Source organism: Vanessa cardui, chromosome 18, assembly GCF_905220365.1.
Source record: "Vanessa cardui chromosome 18, ilVanCard2.1, whole genome shotgun sequence".
Classification (NCBI taxonomy): Eukaryota; Metazoa; Arthropoda; class Insecta; order Lepidoptera; family Nymphalidae; genus Vanessa; species Vanessa cardui.
In genome coordinates, this window is record NC_061140.1 from 8,938,555 (window position 1) to 8,962,248 (window position 23,694).

A 23,694-nucleotide genomic window follows, 5' to 3' on the forward strand; every position below is an offset into this window, starting at 1 on the left:
TGTTGTAGTTTTTTTATACCTTGTGAGCTAGTGAGTCCAAAGTGCAGTTAATGTTAGTGAATGGCTTGTGTTGAGAGATTAGTGTCTAACGTTAAAAGAACTTAATTGATATGATACAGTAATAAAGCTAGACTGATTGGGGTACAGGAAAGATTTTATAAAAATTAAAGTGAAAACTGCAAATCACATATAGTGCTATGTCGTGGTAGGTATACATTACCTGCAGTGTTTGTGAATGTGTATAGTGAAAATGGGGAAATTTAAATTTGTGTTGTGTCTAAGACTGAGTAAGTAGTACAGTAATATTTAATATTAAACCATGAGGAAAAAATATTGAAATAATTTATAGTTAGAAATAAAAATAATAAAAAACAAACTAAGACATTATTATACAATTAACATGACATTATGCTTCTATCCAATTTAATGTTAATATGGAAGTCATAAGATAATGCGGTTTTTGAAATATAGATTATACAAGTTATTTTAAAATTGGATTTAGGCATTAAAACATATTTTCAAATTAGGCAGATTTAGAAAGTTAGTCATTAAACAAACAATCTGCATAGAAATATATAATTTAGACCTAGAAGATCATGTGCTGGAGGTTGCAGCCTACTCGTTATATTTCTTGGGTGGGTATCGGTAAGTATAAATATTTATGTAATACAGAGCCACTATTAATAAGTAAAGGTTATTCGAAATTATATTAATTGTTATATTTGTTCAAAACAAATAAACCATATCAAAATAGAAAACAAAATTTCCGTAATTTACGTGTCTATTTTGTATTATATTGTCAGACACCAAAGTTTATGTTAAATATATTACTTTATACTATGTATTTCATTTTTATACTAGAATAATGGCTTAAGTTTTTCCTAGTCATTTAAATTTGCACAATTGTCTCATGGAATTGGACTATATAACTTATCATATAAAAGTGCATAACTAATATCGGGTATTATTTAAAATTAATTAGTAAATAAATGTGTTTTCTACTTCTTAATCTTAATCTCTTGAAGACTTTATTTGTTTTGAACAGATTCAACAAAATTATTAAATAAATTTACTAATCAATATGAGGTAAGTATAATTAATAAAAATACTTACGAAGGGAATACATCTTTTACTTAGATTGAGTTTATAAATTATTTAATATAACCTTTTTTTTGCCGTGAATCATTACCTTTTATGGGTAAGTAAAGACTACTCTGTTAATGAAAATCCCAGTGGGATTTTCATTTCAGAATCGAGTGGGATTATCCCACTCGATTCTAATCTGATCTGGAGACATTTAGGTAAAAACTTGTCTATCGCAGCTTTCCCAAAAACAATTCAATCTACAAATCAGTTAATAAAGAATAGCTACATTTCAGTTGAAGACCTTGTTAACTACATATAATTTAGTATTCATGTGAGATACCACACATTTTGTTTTTTATGGTAATAGAATTAGCAACAGCCCATAATAATTTAATAAAAAAATAAATTTTTATTATTAAATAATATGTGGTTTTCTGTATTTTCAAAGTATCTTACACGGAAACATAATAATTTTCTCTTTTTGTCCGGCGATTCATATGTTAATAAAACGAAAGACATGAAACGTTAAATTAAAGAAACAAAGGCGAATACTCATAATTTTGCTATGGGGTCAATAATTATAGTAGACAGCACTTCTTACGATTTAACCAAAACGTGCCCTACATTTCATTTTCATCCTCTTTTGATTTTGTATTTGCCTTATGTAACTTCGGTTTAATGTTCAATGCATTCCTATTTAGTCTTATTTACACTACCTGCTTAATAGCACGTAAAATATAATTTAAACACGGCAAAGATTGCGAGGCACATCCAGCTACCAATTTTACTAGTCAAGTATTAAGTATAAGTTCTTATATTTGTTTCTCTCTTCCAGTGATAATTCTGCATTTGGGACTACTTGGACTATCTGATAAAAAAAAAAATATTAAAGATTGTATGACCAAATAAATAAAGCAAATATTTAAAACTTGTCTTTTTTTAAATAGATACCTTTCAATATAAGAAAAAAGAAATTTGGATGAAATGAAATAAAATTTAATAAAAAATCATTTTTGTCCTCACAAGAAAACAAAACGCAATAAAATAACAATTAGGTACAATCCGAAAGTAAGTTATTTACAAAATTAACCCTAATTGAAACAACAAAACAGTAGTAAAAAATGTAGCACTATTATACAAATTTTAAATTATGTAGTAGTTCTTTGTGTAATTAGCAAATAATTACAACATTATATTGTTTACTTTATCCTATAATAGGTTTGATATAAATATAGGCCTGTGTTCAATTAAGGAAGAACCTACACGGCGCAAGCATTATTAAGTGAGTGTTAGAGCATGTGTTTTTTGTTAAATATTATAGACTACTTAATTCCAAATTTACTTCTAATACAACTATAGTGTACACAATGTAATTTTGTTTCTTCACCAATAATAAATAGTATATTAAATGATATAGTCCCTTTTTCAAGAGTAGTTAAATAAACAACATGTGGCATAAAATTCACGCATTGGTGTTGAATAATCTTATAATCATTATCATTTCGCGAAGATTGGAGATTTTGGTGGTGACGAATCTATTAATGGAACTTTGAAAGTCTATATAGGGCAGTAAAGCGAAATAGTGTTGCATTATAAATAAATAAATACCTACTTATTAGTAAACTGCCTGGAATAAATACCTTTAATTGAAAAAAAAAAAAGTTTACGCTTGGCTTGAGCGTTATTTTCATATAATAAATATTTTTTTATCTATATTTCGGCCTGCTAGCTTTTCATGTATTTTCAGTTTAATATAATTATTATAAAAATCAAAAGCGTCAGGTAAGCGCTGCAGAATTTAAAGTTCTGTTACTGAAAAAATGACGCACCGGATTCAGATACACGCTGATTTGCAACAGCTCGTTTGAAAGTTTCCGACGGATCTGAACGAAGTCCTACCAGCAACAAAGCAGTTCTTGAGAGGCCTAAGTATTAATATTTCTTTGCTATGATCTAAAACTATATTATTGTAATATTTTGTTAGTACAACACTATTCTATTTGCCAACCTATGAAGCCAACATAAAATTCGTACTTTTATTTTAGTTTTACTCAATTTCATAAACGCGTATACCTATATAATTTTAGTAAGTATTTATAGTGTAATAAGTTCCTTTAAGTATTACTAAATAATACTTCAGGAAAACAGAAACTTATTGTGTACTAGTATTGTATACATTATTAGGTAGTTAATTAAATATTACAATTGACAATATTTTAAGTGTTTTTAGTTTTGACAAATTGCAAGGTCATTTCAATCATCTCGTATGCTTCGTAAGTTTGTATTAGAATGTGCATGTTAAAATAAACAACTGAACATAACATATGAACTTACAAAATTAGCCACAGGTCGCAGAGGCGCCACTAGTATTTACGAAAGATCACCAAATTTAAAAATAAAAACTTAATTTTATATTAACTTTTTTAAACAATTCTTGAGTTTTTTAGGTTTTAAACAATATATCCAATTAATCGGCTTCGGTTGGAAATAGCACTTTAGTTGTACCTATGTTTTATTCTTCATGTCAGACACAAACATTATTTTTACGAATGAGATTATAGCTGTTTTATGCCAGTATTCTCAAACATAGGAAAAATATGTTTACTGACGATAATCTGAGAAACTCGAATAGCACAAGAAAGCCTTGTTAGTTTTTTTGCTTACCGTCTCATCGAACAACGAAAGCGAGCAAATAGAAAGTGTTCGATATGCAGTAAATTATTATTATCATTGAAAAGAGATTGATGTTTTCACATGCTCAACACGTCGGGCCCCATGCGGCCCACCGTGCGTGGTACGAGGGAAACTCGAGCTGTAGCTAAATTTCACTTTTTGTATCTTTTTCAAATGTTGATATTGCATATTATACATACAATTTAATTATATGACAGCCCATTCATTGTACATAACATGCTTGACATTGTAATTATGATAGGTATTGAAAATATTTACTCGACATCCCTGGGAAAAGACAAAACGGTGTGATAATATGCATTCTTGCAACTTGCATTTTTAATTTCATGATTATAATTATGAATATCTTGATAACAACTATTTAAACACAACTTTAAATTAATTAATGAATTGAGCCGAGAAGGCTCAGTTAGAACGAGTGCATCTTAATCGATGATTGCAGGTTCAAACTCAGTCAAGCACCACTGAATATTCATGTGCTTGATTTGTGTATATTGACAGTCGTGCTCGGCAGGGAAGGAAAATATCACAAGGAAACCTGCATGTTTCTAATATCATAGAAATTCTGCCACATGAGTTTTCCGCCAAACCGCACTGGAACGGCGCGGTGGAATATGTTCCAAACCTTCTCCTCAAAGAGAGAGAAGGTCATAGACCACAGTGGGGTACTAATAGGTTGTTGTTGTGAAACTAATGACATAGATTAAAAGGTGAGTTAACTTTAAACTAGTGACACTATGGCTGAATTGTTAGTTAAATCAAAATAACGTACAGTTATTACCTACTAAATTCGAGGGTTAATAGATATATCTTAATCAAAATGAAATAAATGAATGAATTCAATTATCGTACTTACTAATTTTATAAACATCCCTATATGTATGTTACGTTTGTAAGTTTTTTTCCAGTTTATACAAAAACTACAAATGCTATTTATATGGAGCTTTGAAATGACTTTATTTTATATTTTCAGAGAGACATACAATTGTTAAGGGGTTGTCCATTAATCACGTGATCTTTTTTTTAGCATTTTTTAACCCCCCCTCCCCCATTGGTGATACGTAGTGAGGTTTAAGACCATCCCCCCTCCCCCTTCTCAACATCACGTGTATTTTTAGTACCTACAACGAATCTTAAAATTTTCTGAATATTATCTTAATTTAAATACAGGTATAAACTATAATCTTTTTTTAATCTGAAATTAAGGACCATATTTGTTTAAAAATCGCGCATTAGACGAAAAAATAAATACACGAGATATATTACTACACCCCCCCTCCCCTTGTGTTATTTTCGTGATTTTTATCAAACCCCTCCCCCCGCTTTCAAGCCTCACGTGATTAATGGACAACCCCTAAGTATAGTAATAACATATCAAGTAATTTTTTTATTGGAGATAACATTGTAGGTATATTCGGTTAGCTATACTCTATTCCAACCGTAACAGGAAAAAAGCTAAATAAGCAACATTTAACAGCAAATTGTCACGATATCATTGGTCGAAAGCTTGATTTATATATGATAACAACTATGAATTTGGGAAAAAATGGCGTTCTGTACGTCGACGAACCTGTTACCGACGTTGTAGAAGGAAAATTAAAGTGAAAATATGTAGTTAAATTTAAGTGTTGTATTATAAATAAATATATATATAGATAATACATGCCGAGTAGTGAGCACAATATAGCTGAGATATTAGAAAATCGCACGTAATACCTAAATCTAAGGCTTGTTAACTTTTTTCATATAAAATAAATATCATAAAAATCAAGAATTTTGATAATGATTAACAAAAACGAAGAGATCGTATATGAATAATATTTGGTTCGGAAGAGCGATATCAATAACGTGCAACGCACCAACGACGCCCACTAACCAAATATTGAGGGCGAACAGTTTGAAGGTCTTAAACAATTATCAGTGTGACAATGAGCCTAAGTGAATAAGTGGCCATTTTAAATTAGGAGGAGGTCAACGATACCGACCAAATTACATTAAATTTTTGATTACGTTCTTCTTCTTCTGCAATTAATAATGGCCATTTCTTACATCAACAATGCGTCACTAACCTTGTGAACTAAGATATTACGTCTCGTGTTCAAAATAAGGTGAGTTGGTACGGGCGGGCATACACCACGATCAAAATATCATCAATGGGTTGCATTTGGGGCTTGCCCCAAGACTGGTAGTCCGGGCGAGCCGCCCCTTTCGCTCCCCTGTTAGTTCACCACTGGTTACAAGTTTTTATATAACTGATATTTGTTGTACTTGATGATGAAGATAAACATCGTGAGGAAACCTCTAATACACGTATTAAGCTAGCCAAACCTACAACTCTTGACATGATTTTAGATTGGAAACAATTGACGACCTCCGTGGTCGAGTAGTGTGTACGCCGGTTTTCATGGGTACGCCACTCCGAGGTCCTGGGTTCGATTCCCAGCCGAGTCGATGTAGAAAATTCATTAAATTTTTATGTTGTCTTGGTTCTGGGTGTTTGTGGTACCGTCGTTACTTCTGGTTTTTCCATAATACAAATGCTTTAGCTATTACATTGAGATCAGAGTAATGTATGCGATGTTGTCCAATATTTATTTATTTATTTATAATCTGCTTAATCGGATCAACAATCAATCAACAACAGCCTGTAAATTCCCACTGCTGGGCTAAAGGCCTCCTCTCCCTTTGAGGAGAAGGTTTGGAACATATTCCACCACGCTGTTCCAATGCGGGTTGGTGGAATACACATGTGGCAGAATTTCTATGAAATTTGTCACATGCAGGTTTCCTCACGATGTTTTCTTCACCGCTGAGCACGAGATGAATTATAAAGACAATGCACATGAATCAGAGGTGAAAAAGAAAATTCAATTATAAAATATATTAATTAAAACCACATGAAGCAGTAGCTGTCTATTATTAAAGAAAGATAACAGAGAAATCAAAATGAAAGTATAAATAAATACATAGGTAAATATAAATAGTTTATTAATTATCTAAAACAAATTTTAATTCCTACCTATTTACAATATAGGTATCATATACGTATTATTGGCCATTAAGCGTCAAGAAAGCATTTAAGTATTCGTACTTTACGAAATAAATAAATTTAATTACCTAATATAAAAGACAATGATAATTGACACATTAGCTTTCTAGAAAAGTCAAAATAAATAAATGTTAAATTACAAGGTAAGTGCTATTTCACAATGACTGTAAACTTTATAACATATAATGATGAATAAACAGTTTCGGTAATAATTAAATACTTATTATCAGTGTAAAATATAATATGTCATTAACTAATCCAAAACTGCTGTTTTTTTTTTTTTCATTCCTAATTTAATAGTAAGCTTTCATCTTGAAACCAGTCATTAAGGAATATATAATGTATGTTTGAACAAGGTATTCATTTAGTAAATAAATATAAAGTTAAAAATGTATATTTAACAATTACAAAAAAAAAAACAAAGTTCCAAATTTGTGCCTTTAATTTAAACAACACAAATAGTGTAATAATTATTCATGGTATTTATATTTCACAATAAATAAATATAAAAAAAATTAGAAAACTCCATCCACAGAAGATATGTTTGATTTTATTGAACAAAAATACAATCAATTTTTTTACATTATTAACAACGAAATATTTTAATTCCAGTGTATACAGGAAACCTAAAATATTTTAAATATTCGTCCTTTTAATATAAAAAGAAACTTACCTATCTACCTTCCATGATGACTACTACAAAAATAAAAATACATTCTTCAACCAATATTATAAATTAATTATTTTCTTTTTTATTTTAATATAAAATATCTCAGAAAATTGCATAGTTAAATGTTGTGACAATTTTAATAATATCAAAATCTTAAATAAATAATGTTGAATGTGAGCTGCATATAATTCATAGTTCATCAAATTAGCTCTCATTATTTATGTGCATGGAATATAAATAACAATAAAGTAAAATAAAACAATTATTCAATATATACAACTTCATAATGGCATATATCTTGTTATACACATTCTATAAACTTATTTGGACTTAAATGGTTGAAATAGGACTAAAAGGGAAAGAGACAGCAATGGTTTCAGTCATGTTAAATGAGTTTAAAGATTGTGTATAACTGTCAACTGCACAGGTAATCAGTCAATTTAAAATGGACTTTAAGGACACAAAGTAATATTGTGTAAAGTGGAATACCAAAAATAACATCCATTTCATGGATGAATAAATATCTTCCTTGACACAATGTGATAAAAGATATCCAACCATGTGAAAAAAACATTATTAAATAAAAATCATTAGGAATTAAGAAAATGTTAAATTTTAGTACAATTTTTTATTATTCATAACCATGATTTGAATCATATTTTGTTACATTACATTTAGTAAATCTATTAAATGAAATTAACAACTTTTTGTTTTTATATACACACTTTAAAATTAATATATAACTTTAGTTAGGTCAATATAGGAACAAGGGTAGGTCCCCATGGCCGTGGAAATGTGAGGTGGGCCTTGAGGGTTTTATCAGATGGCCCTGAAGATGACAGCAGCCAGGCTGGCATAGCGCTGCGGTATGCACTAGTGTGGAGGGAGTGTGTGCTAGTTATTTTTCGGCCCATAACAATAGATCTGACAAACCTCTTGTGAGGCACAGCATGAGAGAGCATGTGCATTACGTCAAAACAATCCCAGCCTCTCTTATCCGAAGGAAACGAAACAAAAAGGGAACAATGGCAGGTAATAGTTAAAACAATAAGATAGTTGCATCTTAAACTAATTCAGATCAATTTTTTACATACAAAACATTATTTTATTAGAACCAAACTTTTTTTTTTTTTTTTTTGACAATTTTAAATTGCTCAATTTATATCATTTCATAGTTTATTTAATTTTGATAAAAGAATTTAGTATTCTTTCATTTAATCCAGACAATTTGTATGTACTACTGACAATTTTAAACTTTTATGCAAAAATTAATTATCATAGATTGAGCAATATATTCTTTTAATAATGACTCACTCAATTAAAAATTAATATATAATTTGAAACAAACAAATTTGTTTTTATTATTACTGCAAATGATGATGATTTCATGATCCTAATAAAATTATGTTATTTAATAAACCAATGACTTTATAATTCATATCATAAAAAGATTTGAATTCAAAATAAGCAATCATAAATTGAGTTGATTCAATTCTTTTTAATATTTTAAAAAACACTTAAATACTTGTCCCAATGGAATATAAAATTTTTAAACAGCCTTATTGTCATCACAATATAATGTTCCTTATTTAAAAATCCTATGAAAGTAAATAATCTTTCAAACACTGTGGCAAGGGTAGGGATTTAACTGAACCATTTTTCACATACTGGAGAATGGCATCCCGACAGACATTTTGAAGAGTTTTTACTGTAAAAAATAAAAAAATTTAATTAGCTACTCATAAGTAAGTATTTTGGCCATAAACATTTATTTTAATTTATTTTAGTTACCATAAACTAATTATTAAAACCTATATAACTTACCTCCATAGAGTTGTATTATCTTCACTTGTTTTGTAGTTCCATAAACATCAACAACTGCATGAAGTGGCCCACTAGTATAAGGTATAGTTTTTGTGCAAGGGCCTTGTTCTTCACCATTAATTATGAAATGCATTTCTGCTAAATCTGGTTCATCCTTGCTAGTTTTAGGGCAAGGCACGAACATGACGCCAATCCGACTTCCTGCGTCCATTGGCAAAATACCCTGAGGTGTTCCTTTTTGAGTAAGGTTTTGTGGCCTGAGTACCATTTTTGAAATATACCCTCGAGGAGTTCGCACGCTATGTCCGTCTCCAAGTATTGATAGTCTGGTTTCGTTATCACGACGACTACCAGTGCCCTGATTAACAAGTTCGAAGGTACTAATTACATTGTTTTGGGATTTGGATATAGGGAAAATCCATGACATACCCGTATTGGCGAGATCAGGGAGAGCGTATTGAGGGAGGCCTTTGTCGCCGAGAGCAGCTGTCTGTGGGTCGAGCAGTGTGAGACCAAGTCGCATATGACCGCTCCAGCCACGCTCTGTCTTTTCAATTTCAACTAGGAATATTTCACCAGGCAACAAAGGTTTTTCACTGAATGTCAAGCCATGAGCAAAACTGGTTTTACGGTACGCCACCGTATTTTCTTCAAATAAAATGATATTTGATCCATGGTAATGATGAAACCGGGATAACATGTTTCAATTAACACATCTACCACACTATATTACAGTTATTTTTCAGTAAAATTTTTCAACACTGACGTACTCGAGAAACTAAATAAAGAGTTTCACATTTTATTGTATGCAAATAACATTTTACCTATTTTGACAAACAACAGCTCAACACTCATTTAAACTTTAACAAATAAGAAAATTGACATTGACATAGTATTAATTGACAGCTGCCATTAATATAGGCCGACCGCTGAAAATTGTTTCACGACCTCTGTCATGATTTACTTATGACTAGGATACAAAAGAGCATCTAGCTCTCTTACGTTATTTTTTTTGTTTTATCTTTTTATTAGCTTTGCTTCAATGTGCAAAAAACAACGAAAACATCAAAAAAATAAATCAAATAAAATTTATATCTAAATTAGCTGGGTAATCAATTTTATCATGATTTTATTGTGAAAGAAGGAATATAATAAAATGGATCCTACGTTTTTGGACGTGACAAGACAATAATATGTGTAGAGGCCATAAATGGACGTTGTTTCTCAAAAAGGATCAAACCCCAATTGTTGGTTCAAAATTAGATCTGAGCCACTTGATCGAAAATGAGTTAAGTATACCACAATGGTGCTAAAGGTCGATATTTTCGATTCGCAAAAACATCTCATGTAAAATATTAAATAATATATAATGACGAAAACGTCATAAGATATTATTACCCTCAATATTTTTTCACGGGATTGTATATTAATTTCGTAAATAAAGATCCATGTTCTTTGAATTTTAATGTAAAATGGTCAGGTTTAATAGTTTTTGTTAAATTTGTTTAGTTAAAACGATGTACCAGTTACGCAAAACGATTTAGAAGGCTTGGATCCTTTTTATTGAAATACTTATATGACTTACTATAATTACAAACCACCTAATAAGAAAAAACGACTAAGATCTATTTCTTTATCTTATTATCTTATCTAACACTTGGATCAATTTCCCTAAATAAAATTCCGTATTGTAATTGATGTTAAGAGAAACAAAACCGATCAAATAAGCATAAATTGTATGTATATATTGTTTAATTTAACCGTATTGTTATTCAGTCATATTTTTTTACCTAAGCTGAAGAATAGAAGAAGAACACGATTGAGTTTTTAAATAAACGCTATATGGGAACGTTAATGCAGGATTGATTGAACATAATTTTTGAAGTTTTATAGATATTACTTGCGACCCGCCCCGGCTTTGCACGGATGCAATACTGATGCTAAATATACTACAGAATTTGTTTATTTACAATAGCACTTTATCAACTTATCAGTATTTCTTTACAATATTGTCCGTATATTATATACAAAACGTTCCACTCGAATCACTCTGTCTATTAAATAAAACCGTATCAAAATCCGTTGCGTAGTTTTAAAGATCTAAGCATACATAGGGATATAGTGACAGAGAAAAAACGATTTTGTTTTATACTATTTAGTGAGTAGTGATGATATATAATAGATTACTAAATCAATAGATATTTTGAAATCTGTCGATTCATAAATCCCGATTATTTGTAGAAAATACCTTAATTGAAAAAAGGCATTAGTATTATCCAATACAAAATTATATGATGATAAAAAAGCGATACTTGTTGACTTCCAGACACGTTATGTTCGTAAAATGCAATTAAGTATATAAAAAGAAGTGAATCTTGTTAGAAGTGAAGTGAGTGTTGAAGAAAATTTGAGAGTTGCAGTGAGGCCCTGGTTCTTTTTCATTAAATGACCTCTGTTAATGGAACTTTTTGAATAAATAAGTTTGGAATTCTACCTTCAGAAAAAGTTAGTTTTTAAATTTAAACGGCTTTTTAAGTACGATACGTTGATATCGTTCTTAAAAAGCCATCAAAACAATACTGTCGACAACCTAAATAGTTATTAAAGTCAACTATCGATATTAAAAAAACATCGATAGTTCTGCAACTCAGATCCACTTTCTTTTTACCATTGACTTAAATATGTGTTCTAGACAAGCTGTCCTAAATTAACTGGGTCACAGAGACGGTAAAGGGAAAGAAAGTGGGAAGTGTATCCACTTCAATGACTAAGCTGAGACGATTCCGCAGACGTGCCACAATACTTTTTTTTTCTCTTTGAAAGTGTCATAGTAATACCATTCTATTCAAAATGGTTTTAAGTTGATTAGACAATAATTATAACAACATATAGTGATTACATTAGTTATTAATTAGAATCTAGAAGAAAATAGAAATCAACACACTTGAGACAATGTATGACCAAAAAAGACTGTATTGTTCTCTGAGAGAATATTTTTTACACTATACACGATTATAGGCTAGGTAGGATCCATGGTCCATTTTTGCACATGATTGATATCTACAATATATACAATATGCATCATGTTTTGGTCGTCGCTTTCCTCTATAGTTATAGGCATCCAAGTCCATGCTCAAGATCTCACCTTATACATAAATATTAATATTACCTCATTAATAGTTTAATATAATTATTAATAGTTTAATAACTAACTTTAAAATAATCGTTCATAGAACTTCAATAACCATTTTACTCCTCTTTCTAAGAATGTGTTTTGGAAAGCCTAATCTTCTTTAAGTATTTTTTTTTGTCTATTTTTAATACAAATTGAAATTGTTAGTTGTCTGTATTTAAAAACGAAAAATGGCTGTCATCGGCAAAGTGGTCACGCGGCATTTTCGCTTGTCTTTACGCTGTCCATTAATAAATAGAAAACAAAGAGCTTATTCAATTTTACCTCAAAAACCAGCATACAGTAGCATTTATACTTCCAAAAAGGGATTTAAAACCTTACCATCTTTAGTTACTCAAAAGTTGTCTGCAATAAACAGGTGGGCACTCATTAAAACTAAAATTTGTATGTAGTTTAGTCTTAAATTGAGCTTACAGCTAAAATATGAATTACTTTATTTAAAATTCAATTTTATATCTTATGCCTTTTTAATGAAATAATTATTTTCATTGAAGATTATTGTTAAAGTGATTACAGTTTCGCTTTCGGCTTTTTCTCGATTTATGTATTTCGATTCTATAAAATATAGCATAACATTTAAATTTAAATTCGTATTATCTTTTTGTTAGATTTCATCAGAGTAAAAGTTAAAATTTCTTTACGAAAACAATCTCGTTTGTCAACAGGTTAAGAAAATGACAATTTCGTTATTACAAATCAATTTAAACTTTATCTGCTTGAAATTAAGATCAAAATTGAGTGTTGGTTTACTTATAAAATTTATATATATTAGATGTGATACAGGCACATAGGCACTTTTACCTAGTAGTTTGAGATGTGATTACTGCCATCTAACAAGTAGTATCAATTGACTATAAGTGATATACTCTGCTGTTTAATCTATGCGAACAAAATACATGCGATAACGATGGATAGTTGTTTTAAATGTATTTTTTATTTTACGGTGATTTCTGTATTATGTTTCAGTCACATGAAAACAATGGGTGCATTAAGTCCATTAGATCCCTCATCCTACTCTAGGCCAGGTATGGTTCTAATAATCTATATATTGTTCTATTTAAAATAAAAATATTTAAGTAATTTGTAATATGTCAATATTTTTAATTTTTTTTAGAACTTGCTGTTATAAAGCATGTTGACTTATTATACAAAGTGGATTTTGACAAGAAAATGCTATATGGGACATCTGTATTAACAATTCAAGTATTAGACTATATTGAGGATATGGTAAGTACAAATTTTAATCAATCATTCTTAAGTTTTATTTGCCATTTTTTGAACAAATCATCTATATTAATATTATAATTGTGAAAGTAACTCTCTCTGTCTGTTTGTTGCTCTTTCACATCCAAACTAATGAATGGATTTTTTTTTAAATTTGTTGTGAAGCAAACTTGAACTCCAAAGAAGGACATAGGTTACTTTATTTGCCTAACACATAACACCCAGACCCTAAAAAACACACTCAATGCCGCGGGCAACAACTAGTATTATATAAATTATATCGAAAACATCAACAGAGATATTGTTCACTAAGTATTGATAGTGTCTGTCTATCAAATGAGTACTATAGGTTATCAAACAGATATGAATGACATATATTGACATATCACAAAATTCTTATGTGAGGAGTCTTATAATAATGTCGATCTTGTGTGATAATATATGTAGGTTTAGCTTGCTAGCTATCAGCTCCATTTATGTATAGACATTATTAAAAGCAAATCAAATGACCTAATGGCCAAGAGCCTCGACTAACACCTTAAGAGGCTCTTATTAGGCAGCTGGGTCAAGGGCCTGATGCAGAAGGTTATGATGATGATGATGATCATACCATTATTGTTAGGAGAGTTAAAATAAATGTCAATTATTTATTTAGTTTAATTTTGAACTTTAAAAATTTAATCTCATTAATAACACAAAAACTAGACTATAAATACTGAATAAATGAATAGTTCAAGCTTCTTATAAAATTAACAATAATATTCTCTGTATTTATTTTAATATCCATGAATCTGATTTGAGTTTGTTACTGTTGTTTAAATTTTTTACTACTGCCAACCAAATAAGTAAAAGTGACCAAGTATATGGACAGTAATTTGTTTCCATAAACCAATTAAATAAAATATTGCAAGTACACATTACAGTGTCAACTATTGATTTGGAAACATAGTACTTGAATTGGACCTTGTAATATTTTACTTTCATTAAACTTCAATAGGTTTCTCAATAAGAAACTTACCTAGATATAATATTATACCTTCATTATAGTATAATAAAAAAAAAGGTTTTCTATTATTAATCAATTGAATATGATTTTGTATATGTAAATATCATTGTTCATGTATTTTTATTTTATGTAAATAAGTGCTTAGATGATTATACATTTAGTATGTTTAATTAATATAATTTTTTTATTATTGAAATTATTGGATAATCTCACATTGTAGAATGTTTATTAAAAATGTTAACAAGCTGTTTCTTTATTTACAAATAATTACCATTTATTTCAGATATTGGATACAAATAATTTAACAATAGAGGCAGTTGAATTAAAAGATGGTACAACATTGAAATATAAATTAGACGAACCTATTCCTAATTACGGTTCAAAGTTGACTATTACTTTACCCCAGTCAGCTGCACCTGAGGAAATGTAAGATTACAATTTAAAAATCACTAGAATAGTATTCTTTAATAATTTATATTTAATTTTTAATTCAATAGCAAACAATAATTTAGTATTCCTTTTATCATAAAGCAAAGTTGCAGAAATGCAAAGTTATATTAGGTTTAATTTTTCCATTAAATTTTTTATTAAATTGTAAATTTTTAAACTTAGTACCGATATTACACAGGCATTGCCTATCTTCATTAACATTCTGATATGACAAATATTCTTGTTATATTTTATAGACTAAAATAATTAAATTTCCAATTGTAACAGAGAAGTCTGCCTTAAAACTTCAAAAGTCATTATTCAAAGAAGTTATTCATTGAAAGTTTCATTTCTTTTATCTTTGATACTATAAATAGTTATAAATCTGAAGAGGCTTTTAAGACGGACAGAACTGAATGTGTTTCCATGACGCTTGCTGGTTTTATATATAAACCTATTATTTCTGACCATATAATGGTGGACATGAACGAGAGTGCTTGTAACAGTATTATCTTGGATGCCAATAGTTCGAGTTGCATGTGCCTCCCACAGGCCCTCAGTGATTGTACAGAAATGATTTATCAGGGCAATATGAAAGGAGTGGTCATGTAAACAATCTCTTTATATTATGTAGCCTGTAATGTTACAAATGTAGCTTAAATTATTAGAGTGATATGGACGTCAGTGACAGTGCTCATAATAATTAGTACATTTTTCCCTGAAAATGTAATGTTATTATGATACTTATTCGTTATTGATCTATTAAAATTGATTTATTTAAGTTGTTAAGAATAGCATAAACATTTTTGTTTTAAATCATTATATACTTTTTTGTGTCTTACATTTTGGGAATTTATTTTATACCAGTTTCATATACACAATATGGCTATGATTTTCCATAAACATGTTACTAGTGACAATACATACTAGTACAGAGATTCAGATGATTGTGTTATCTCTAGATTACAGATAAAAATAAAGTACAACACAGAGCCATCGGCAACAGCATTACAATGGTTGGAACCAAATCAAACGTCTGGCAAGAAGCATCCTTATCTTTTCAGTCAATGTCAGGTAAAGCAACAACATATTAAACAATCAATAAAAGCTTCAAAGCTTTGATATAGTCTTATTTTTAAAGCCATCATTATCTTTTTGACATGAAATTAAAATTGTATAAATTAATGCTTATTTTAATTTTATTTATATTTTCTTTTAGCCAATCCATGCACGTTCTATTCTACCTTGTCAAGATACTCCAGCTGTTAAATTTACTTACGAAGCCGAAGTTATTGCACCTGAAGAGTTCACAGTCCTAATGAGTGCGATCCGTGGAGCAAGCAACAACAACAAGACTACTTTTAGTCAGCCTGTGCCTATACCGTCCTACTTATTGGCGCTAGCAGTAGGTGTTTTGGAGTCCAGGAGATTAGGACCTAGGTAAGTCAATTAGGGCCTATCCATGTATATGACTATGATTTTTTATACAAATAAATAGGGTCTATAATTCAACCATAAAATCTGTAAAGAAATATATATTTATAGTAATTGTAAATTATAGGTCTCAAGTGTGGTCTGAAAAAGAGGAAATAGAACAGAGTGCCTGGGAATTTGCAGAAACCGAAAAGTATTTGCAAGCTGCCGAGAGACTCTGTGGCCCCTACCAATGGACACAGTACGACTTACTAGTTCTACCCCCTTCTTTCCCCTATGGGGGTATGGAGAACCCTTGTTTGACGTTTGTTACCCCTACCTTATTGGTAAGTTATTGTGATGTGATTAATAATTATTGGAGTTAAAAGGTAGATAATTTTGTGGTTCAATAGCTATGTAGCAAATTTGGTTAATCCTATTACAAAAACAAATTTAGTTACATGTATATAGTCTACTATGTATATTTATTTATTTATTTAATATGGAACTTCAACACAGGTACATATGTAATACAAAAAATACAAGTTTAAACAGTAAAATATTAAATGTACCTCAAATTATAGAAGAACACAACATGCACTTATAAAGTATTGAACTCTAAAACTTAAGAGATAAAAATAAAAGAAAAAAAAAACTAAAACTACTAATTACAAAATAATGAAATAAAATAATTTATCGAAAACTATTTAACAAATCTAAAGTAAACAAAATGAAAATAAGTTCAATACCCAAAAAAAAGTTTTTTATTAATAAATAAGAAAACAGGTGACGATTAAACTATAAAACATCGAATAATGATTTATATGCTCTCGTATATTAACACGAGAGCCTGAACAAACTCACAAATCTGCCGTGGTATATCTATAATGCCGTTATCCACCTAAACTCAGCTCAATTATGATTGAGTTCATATTATATGTCTTTAAGAACAAAAAACGCGGTAAAGATGTAAACTCATGTAATTTGTCGATGATAAGGCTGTAAAATTATTTTCAAAACTAATCAAGATATCAAAAAATCGCGTAATCTATCCATCGATGGGTGGGCATTATTGTTAAACCACTGCAGAAATCACCATCTTTATAAATACAAATAATTTTCAAATTAATTTAAATTTAATAAACAAACATACTATTCAAGACGGTAGGTTTATTTCTACAAACATAATCAAAACAAGCCTTGATGTACACATAAATATTTGATTTAAAAACAATTTTAATTCTTATAGTGTTGTTATTAGGGCATGATTTAAACCTAAACCTTAAATACTATAATCGATTCATCGTGTAGCTTTGACGTTTTCAGTATTTAACTGAATAATATTAATTAACAAATGTATTGTTACTTTAAATAACGAATGTGCATAATATGTGCTATTTTAATAAACACTTTCATTAAGTACTTATCTTTCAAATGTGCGTGCCTAATTGATATACATAGTGCTTTTGATTATTTCTTTCTAATGACCATAAAAACATTCTGATGTTTAGTTATGCCAATTTAAAATGGAATATTGAATTTTGCTTATCGGTGTTTCATATCAATAATTGTAATTTTAATTATCTTAAGTTAGGATTAAAATTATGTTATTATATAACAGTTTTAAATTAAGTATTGTAAGTGGTTTATTGGAAATTTATTATACAGAACAGGAATAACTACTTACAAATAATGTAATTAATTATTTATTTAAAAAAATAAGGAAATTAGCCATGTCTAAACTAAATGTAAAAGTAGCATCCGAGTAACTTTAACTACAATAAGCATCCAATTATATTTAAGTAGTCGTAGTCACTCTTACTAGTGTTTACAGTTTTTATGTCCAATGTATATGTCATCATAAATAGAATAATTAAAAGACACTTGGATTGGTATAATATTATCTGATTGCTGATCTTACCTCCCTATACTTAGTAAATGACATTTCAATAAATAAGCAGACCTAATAGGTTCTATATAATTTCAGGCTGGCGATAGGAGTCAAGCAGATGTAATTGTCCACGAGATAATGCACAGCTGGACTGGCAATCTGGTGACAAATAGGAACTTCGAACATTTCTGGCTTAACGAAGGCTTTACAGTGTTCCTAGAAAGGAAAGTTGGTGCCTCGCTCATAGAAGATCCAGTTAAAGCTAAAAAGAGCAGGGATTTCAGTAGCATACTCGGGTTGCAGGAACTTAGTGAAACGGTAAGTTGTAATATAGACTATTTGAATGTAAGAAGATTAAACAACTTTGATTTTGGATGTATGACATTAAAGATAAAATTTAAAGACTAATATTGGCAAAAGTGCTGAATGAGTCATTTGAGTAACAGAACACTTTATTTTATTTTATACATAAAGATATTTATTTTTAATAGAAATCTAAATATGTATTTTACTAATATTGATACTCTTGCACACATATTAACGGAAATGAAATAGTGATTAAAAATTACAACTATTTATTTCATAATTGATACATGAGATTAGAAATGGCAATTTAATAACACACAAAACAGGTATATTATGATACCTGTTTACCTGGTAACCTCATAGTTATATTAAGGGCCGTAGCTACCATATATTTTTCCGACAGCTTGTATAATATTTGCTCAACTAATGCCTGATAAATATTAACAAATTTATTATTATATAGCATTTTACGTTTTTGTTAATTTATTGTATAGCATACTATCATTATTATTGTATACTCCTACCATTGAAATAGACTTTAGTCAAAAATAGTGCACTATACTTCTTTTTTATATCTATTATCCCAAACATGAAAAAATTACCAAAATGCTATTTATTTAAGTGCTCATATGTTGTATAGTTAGTTGTCAAAGTCTGGATACTTTATATAATCACTAAGTTATATTAAATTTGTTTTTCGTTACTTAATTGTGGAAACAAATGAGCCACGCATGGGCCAAAATAAAAACTATATATTAAAAATTTAGACACTTGTAACTGTCATATCCCTTTTTATTCATAAATGATGCCATATTATTAATTGTACTTTCGAATGGTAAGTGGTAACAACTTCCCATAGACAACAGTATTGTAAGATTTTACCCATCTCCTACTTCTCTGGTGGTAATGTGGTATCAATTTTTGTAACTAACTAGGTTAATATCTTATCCCTGTTAAAAGACAATAGTCTTACACTGGTCCTTCAAGCCTGTCAAACTTGCCAATTGTCCCTTTACACTATCCGCTGCAATTTGTATGTTGCAGATTATAAGTAATCTCGGTGTGGAGAATCCCCTAACATGTCTAGTACCAGACTTGAACAACACACATCCAGATGACTCATTCTCTCGAGTTCCATACGAGAAAGGTTCTCTCTTCCTTCGCTACCTCGAAGATTTAATAGGAGGTCCAGGTGAGATTAAAAGGGATTTCTTTTCAAGATACACGATGAGCTCGGCGATAATAATCCGTTGACTCGTTTGGTCGTCCACTTGGATGGAGTGCATCCTGATGACGCTTTCTCGACTGTCCCATACGAAAAGGGTTCGCTCTTTCTACGATTCCTTGAAGATCTGCTTGGAGGTCCTGGTATGATATAAAACGGTCACTCTTACACAATAATAAAAGATTTAACTTAGAAGAACATGTGTAATTATATTTGGTAGTAAAGTAAAGTAACAGCCTGTAAATTTCCCACTGCTGGGCTAAGACCTCTCCCATTCAGGAGAGGGTTTTGAACATATTCCACCACGTTGTTTCAATGCGGTTTGGTGGAATGCACATGTGGCACAATTTCGATGAAATTAGACCCATGCAGATTTCCTAACGATGTTTTCCTTCACCGCCGAGCACGAGATGAATTGTAAGCACACATATATAGTGGTGCTTACCTGGGTTTGAACCCGAAATCATCGGTTAAGCGGGCGTTCTAACCACTGGGCCATCTCAGCTCTATTATATTTGGTATACAAGGATTATTAGAATTACATTATACTCTTATGGTGTGCACGAAAACTAGCTCGATTGCACCCTTGCGTGTCTGTGTTGAGAAATAGTATAAGTACTTAGTACTGTTTCACTTGGTGGTAGGGCTTTGTGCAAGCCCATCTGGGTAGGTACCACCCACTCAACAGTTATTCTACCGCCAAATAACAGTACTCAGTATTGTTCTGTTCCGGTTTGAAGGGTGAGTGAGCCAGTTTAACTACAGGCACAAGAGACGTAACATCTTAGTTCCCAAGGTTGGTGGCGCATTAACGATGTAAGGAATAGTTAATATTTCTTACAGCGTCATTGTCTATGGGTGATGGTGACCATTTACCATAAGCTCGTCCGCCAACCTATAACATAAAAAAAGAGCGTACGCGTACGGTGGAAGATTCATACGAGGAGTATTGTTCATCTGAATCTATTGTCCAAATCTCTTTCCAAATCGAAGTATGCTCAAAATGAACCTCTACGAATTATTGATATAGTATTTTTTTGACGACAGCGTTATCGAAATCGTCGTATACTGTATCTATGATTATTATCATGATAGTATATATATGATTCTTATTCGTTTTCGATGAAACCGCGATCTTTGGACAAAAAGAGGGTGAAATTTAAACATTACATACAAACTAATTTGAAAAAATCAGTCGTATAAGATTATTAGTATAATGAAATGTATGAAGTATTTATTGATTCTCATACAAGTTATAGCGATATAAATTTAAGTTACTTGTCGTTTTCTTAAGTAATATTTATATAATCAAGTTTTCTTCACGTTAATTGTTCCTCTAGGATACTTTTTAGAGCCTACATTATTATAGTTTTAACTTTCTTTTTTTAATTACTAATTTACTTTTTTTTGTATTTAGCTGTTTTTGACGACTTCCTGCGATCATATCTCAACAAATTCCAAAGACAGTCGATAGACACCGATCAGTTCAAAAGCTACCTTTTAGACTACTTCAAAGACAATGATAATTTATCGACGGTAGATTGGGATACCTGGCTGTACAAGAGTGGCATGCCGCCAGTGATACCAGAGTAAGTTTTTAAACCGTACTATGTTATTTTACTAACAAATTGAATCGAAGCAAAACGTTGTCGTTGCCATTTGTTTTCCTATTCTTCTAACACAACGGTCCAGTTGCGTTTTGGTCGAATGTAGATCGTAGTTTAATCAGAATCTGACATAAATAAGTAGTATAGACCATCAGCTATTAATTTATTTATTTAATATTTGGGAAACAAACAGATATAAAATATAATCTAATTAGTGGTTAAGGACATTTATTTCTCAAAAGAAATTACATTTCACTTAATGATAAAACAAAACAAAATATTACGTACTAATTGAGTTGTGAGCGTTTTAGACACATAATCTTTCACAATATATAATTACATAATACAGTTTAGATATCACATTATCCAGCGAAGTTTCCATGCAAGCTATGATTAAACTGTGTTTTATTTTCGTAAGAAATAGTTGAAGTTGAATTAAAATATGTGACAATTGTATAAAAAATACTATTGATGAGGTCTACCAATTTTGCTAGCATGTACGGTGTGCGAAAAATATTCTTAATAATTATCTTTTTTTTTTCAGCTATGATACGTCCATGACGAAATCAGTAACATCTCTCCTGGAACATATTAATGAACCATCTACCAAATTATCTTATGAAGACATTAAAGCATTCACTCCGCACCAAATTATCAATTTGCTACAATCTCTAATCGACCAAGATCCCCTTCCGTTAGACAAGCTTCGTAATCTTGGTGATGCCTACAAAGTTGCTAACAGTAAAAACACTGAAATAACATACAGATGGCTAAGATTGTGTATAAGGAGTAAGGATAAAACAAAATTGAGTGATGTATTCGCATTTGTCAACCACCAAGGACGTATGAAATATGTACGACCTATCTACAGAGACCTCTATGCCTGGGAAGAGGTTCGGGACCAAGCTATACAAAACTTCCTCAAGAATGAACCTTACATGATGCATGTATCTGCTTATACATTAAGAAAAGATTTGCATCTCAGTGAATGATTTTAAAAGAAAACAAGTATTCTATTTGTTGAAAATTATTGTTTTGGTTATTGTCGAGTTGTATAAATATATAACATGTGCATCGGCTTTGCAGGAGTTTAATTAAGTATTGTTTATTATGTATTTTTATTTTTATTAAACTTTATATAAATAGTTGAACAAATTAATCATTGTTATGTCTTGCTTTTAGCACCTACCAAATGGTAGTTTTGTCAATAGAAAATGTTTAAAATTGCTGTCCTTACATGCTAAGGAGTTATTATTTTGTTATGAATAAATCAATATACACTGCTCCTGAATTTTTTTCTATACAACCACTAGTATTTATATACATATTAAATGGTTTATTAAATTAAAAAGTAATGATACTTTTTACATGGGACTACAATAACATTGTCATGACTATCAGAAAACGAAAAACATTGTTACTCGGAGTTAACTTTCTTAGCTGTCATTGGAGTCATAAAAAGTGATTTACTGTTTGGTGCTGGATTATTAAAGAATTTTTTTATATATTTTTTTGCATAACATCTAGTCTTAACAGCGCCAGTACTGTCCTCCTTTGCGGTATATGTTCAACAAAAAAGTAGTAGAGTAATCATTAGTGTTTCTCTGAGGTATCATATTCTTTAACGAAAAATACATGTTATTAATGTCAACTCAATTATACAAACAATACAAAATTTCGGATTTACACTATGAGGTCGAGTAGCATATTTTAAGTCGTATAGTACGACACAACTTAGATGTAATGTCAGCAAAATTCGTAAAACCAATCACATCCGAATTAAGTGCGCTATACCAAATTATGAATATTTATTTCTTATTTGAATATGATCTTTACACAAAATTATAAGTTGTAATATCATATGACCTTACTATTGACATTCTTCAATTTGACACGTACTTGCTTTCTCGGATTGCACCGAGCGACGCAAGAATCTATAGCGAGGAATAGCGTCGAATGGTGCGATAGGCAACTATTTCCATTGTGTGTATAAATCGGCGGTAATCGGTTTTACGAAGTTCCATGGTCGAGTGGTGTGTACACCGCTTTTCATGGGTACGCCACTTCGAGGATCGAA

At 30.3% G+C, this 23,694-nt stretch overlaps 2 protein-coding genes across 2 annotated transcripts; one reads left to right on the forward strand and one right to left on the reverse strand.

Moving 5' to 3' along the window:
- Positions 1–7,759: 7,759 nt before the first annotated feature.
- LOC124537448 (neuralized-like protein 2) lies at positions 7,760–10,257 on the reverse strand. Its single transcript, XM_047114293.1, has 2 exons — positions 9,324–10,257; positions 7,760–9,207 (listed from the first exon to the last, which is right to left on the reverse strand). Exons 1-2 carry the CDS (start codon positions 10,021–10,023, stop codon positions 9,098–9,100), a joined length of 810 nt encoding a protein of 269 aa, XP_046970249.1. The 5' UTR covers positions 10,024–10,257; the 3' UTR covers positions 7,760–9,097.
- Positions 10,258–12,661: 2,404 nt separating this feature from the next.
- On the forward strand, positions 12,662–22,900 carry LOC124537638 (leukotriene A-4 hydrolase). The gene is given in 12 exon segments (XM_047114535.1): positions 12,662–12,874; positions 13,483–13,541; positions 13,631–13,743; positions 15,030–15,172; positions 16,138–16,249; positions 16,395–16,615; positions 16,737–16,935; positions 18,576–18,797; positions 19,830–19,994; positions 19,997–20,153; positions 21,428–21,599; positions 22,162–22,900. Coding segments are annotated over 12 exon segments (2,199 nt in total). The 5' UTR covers positions 12,662–12,686; the 3' UTR covers positions 22,610–22,900.
- Positions 22,901–23,694: the final 794 nt, after the last annotated feature.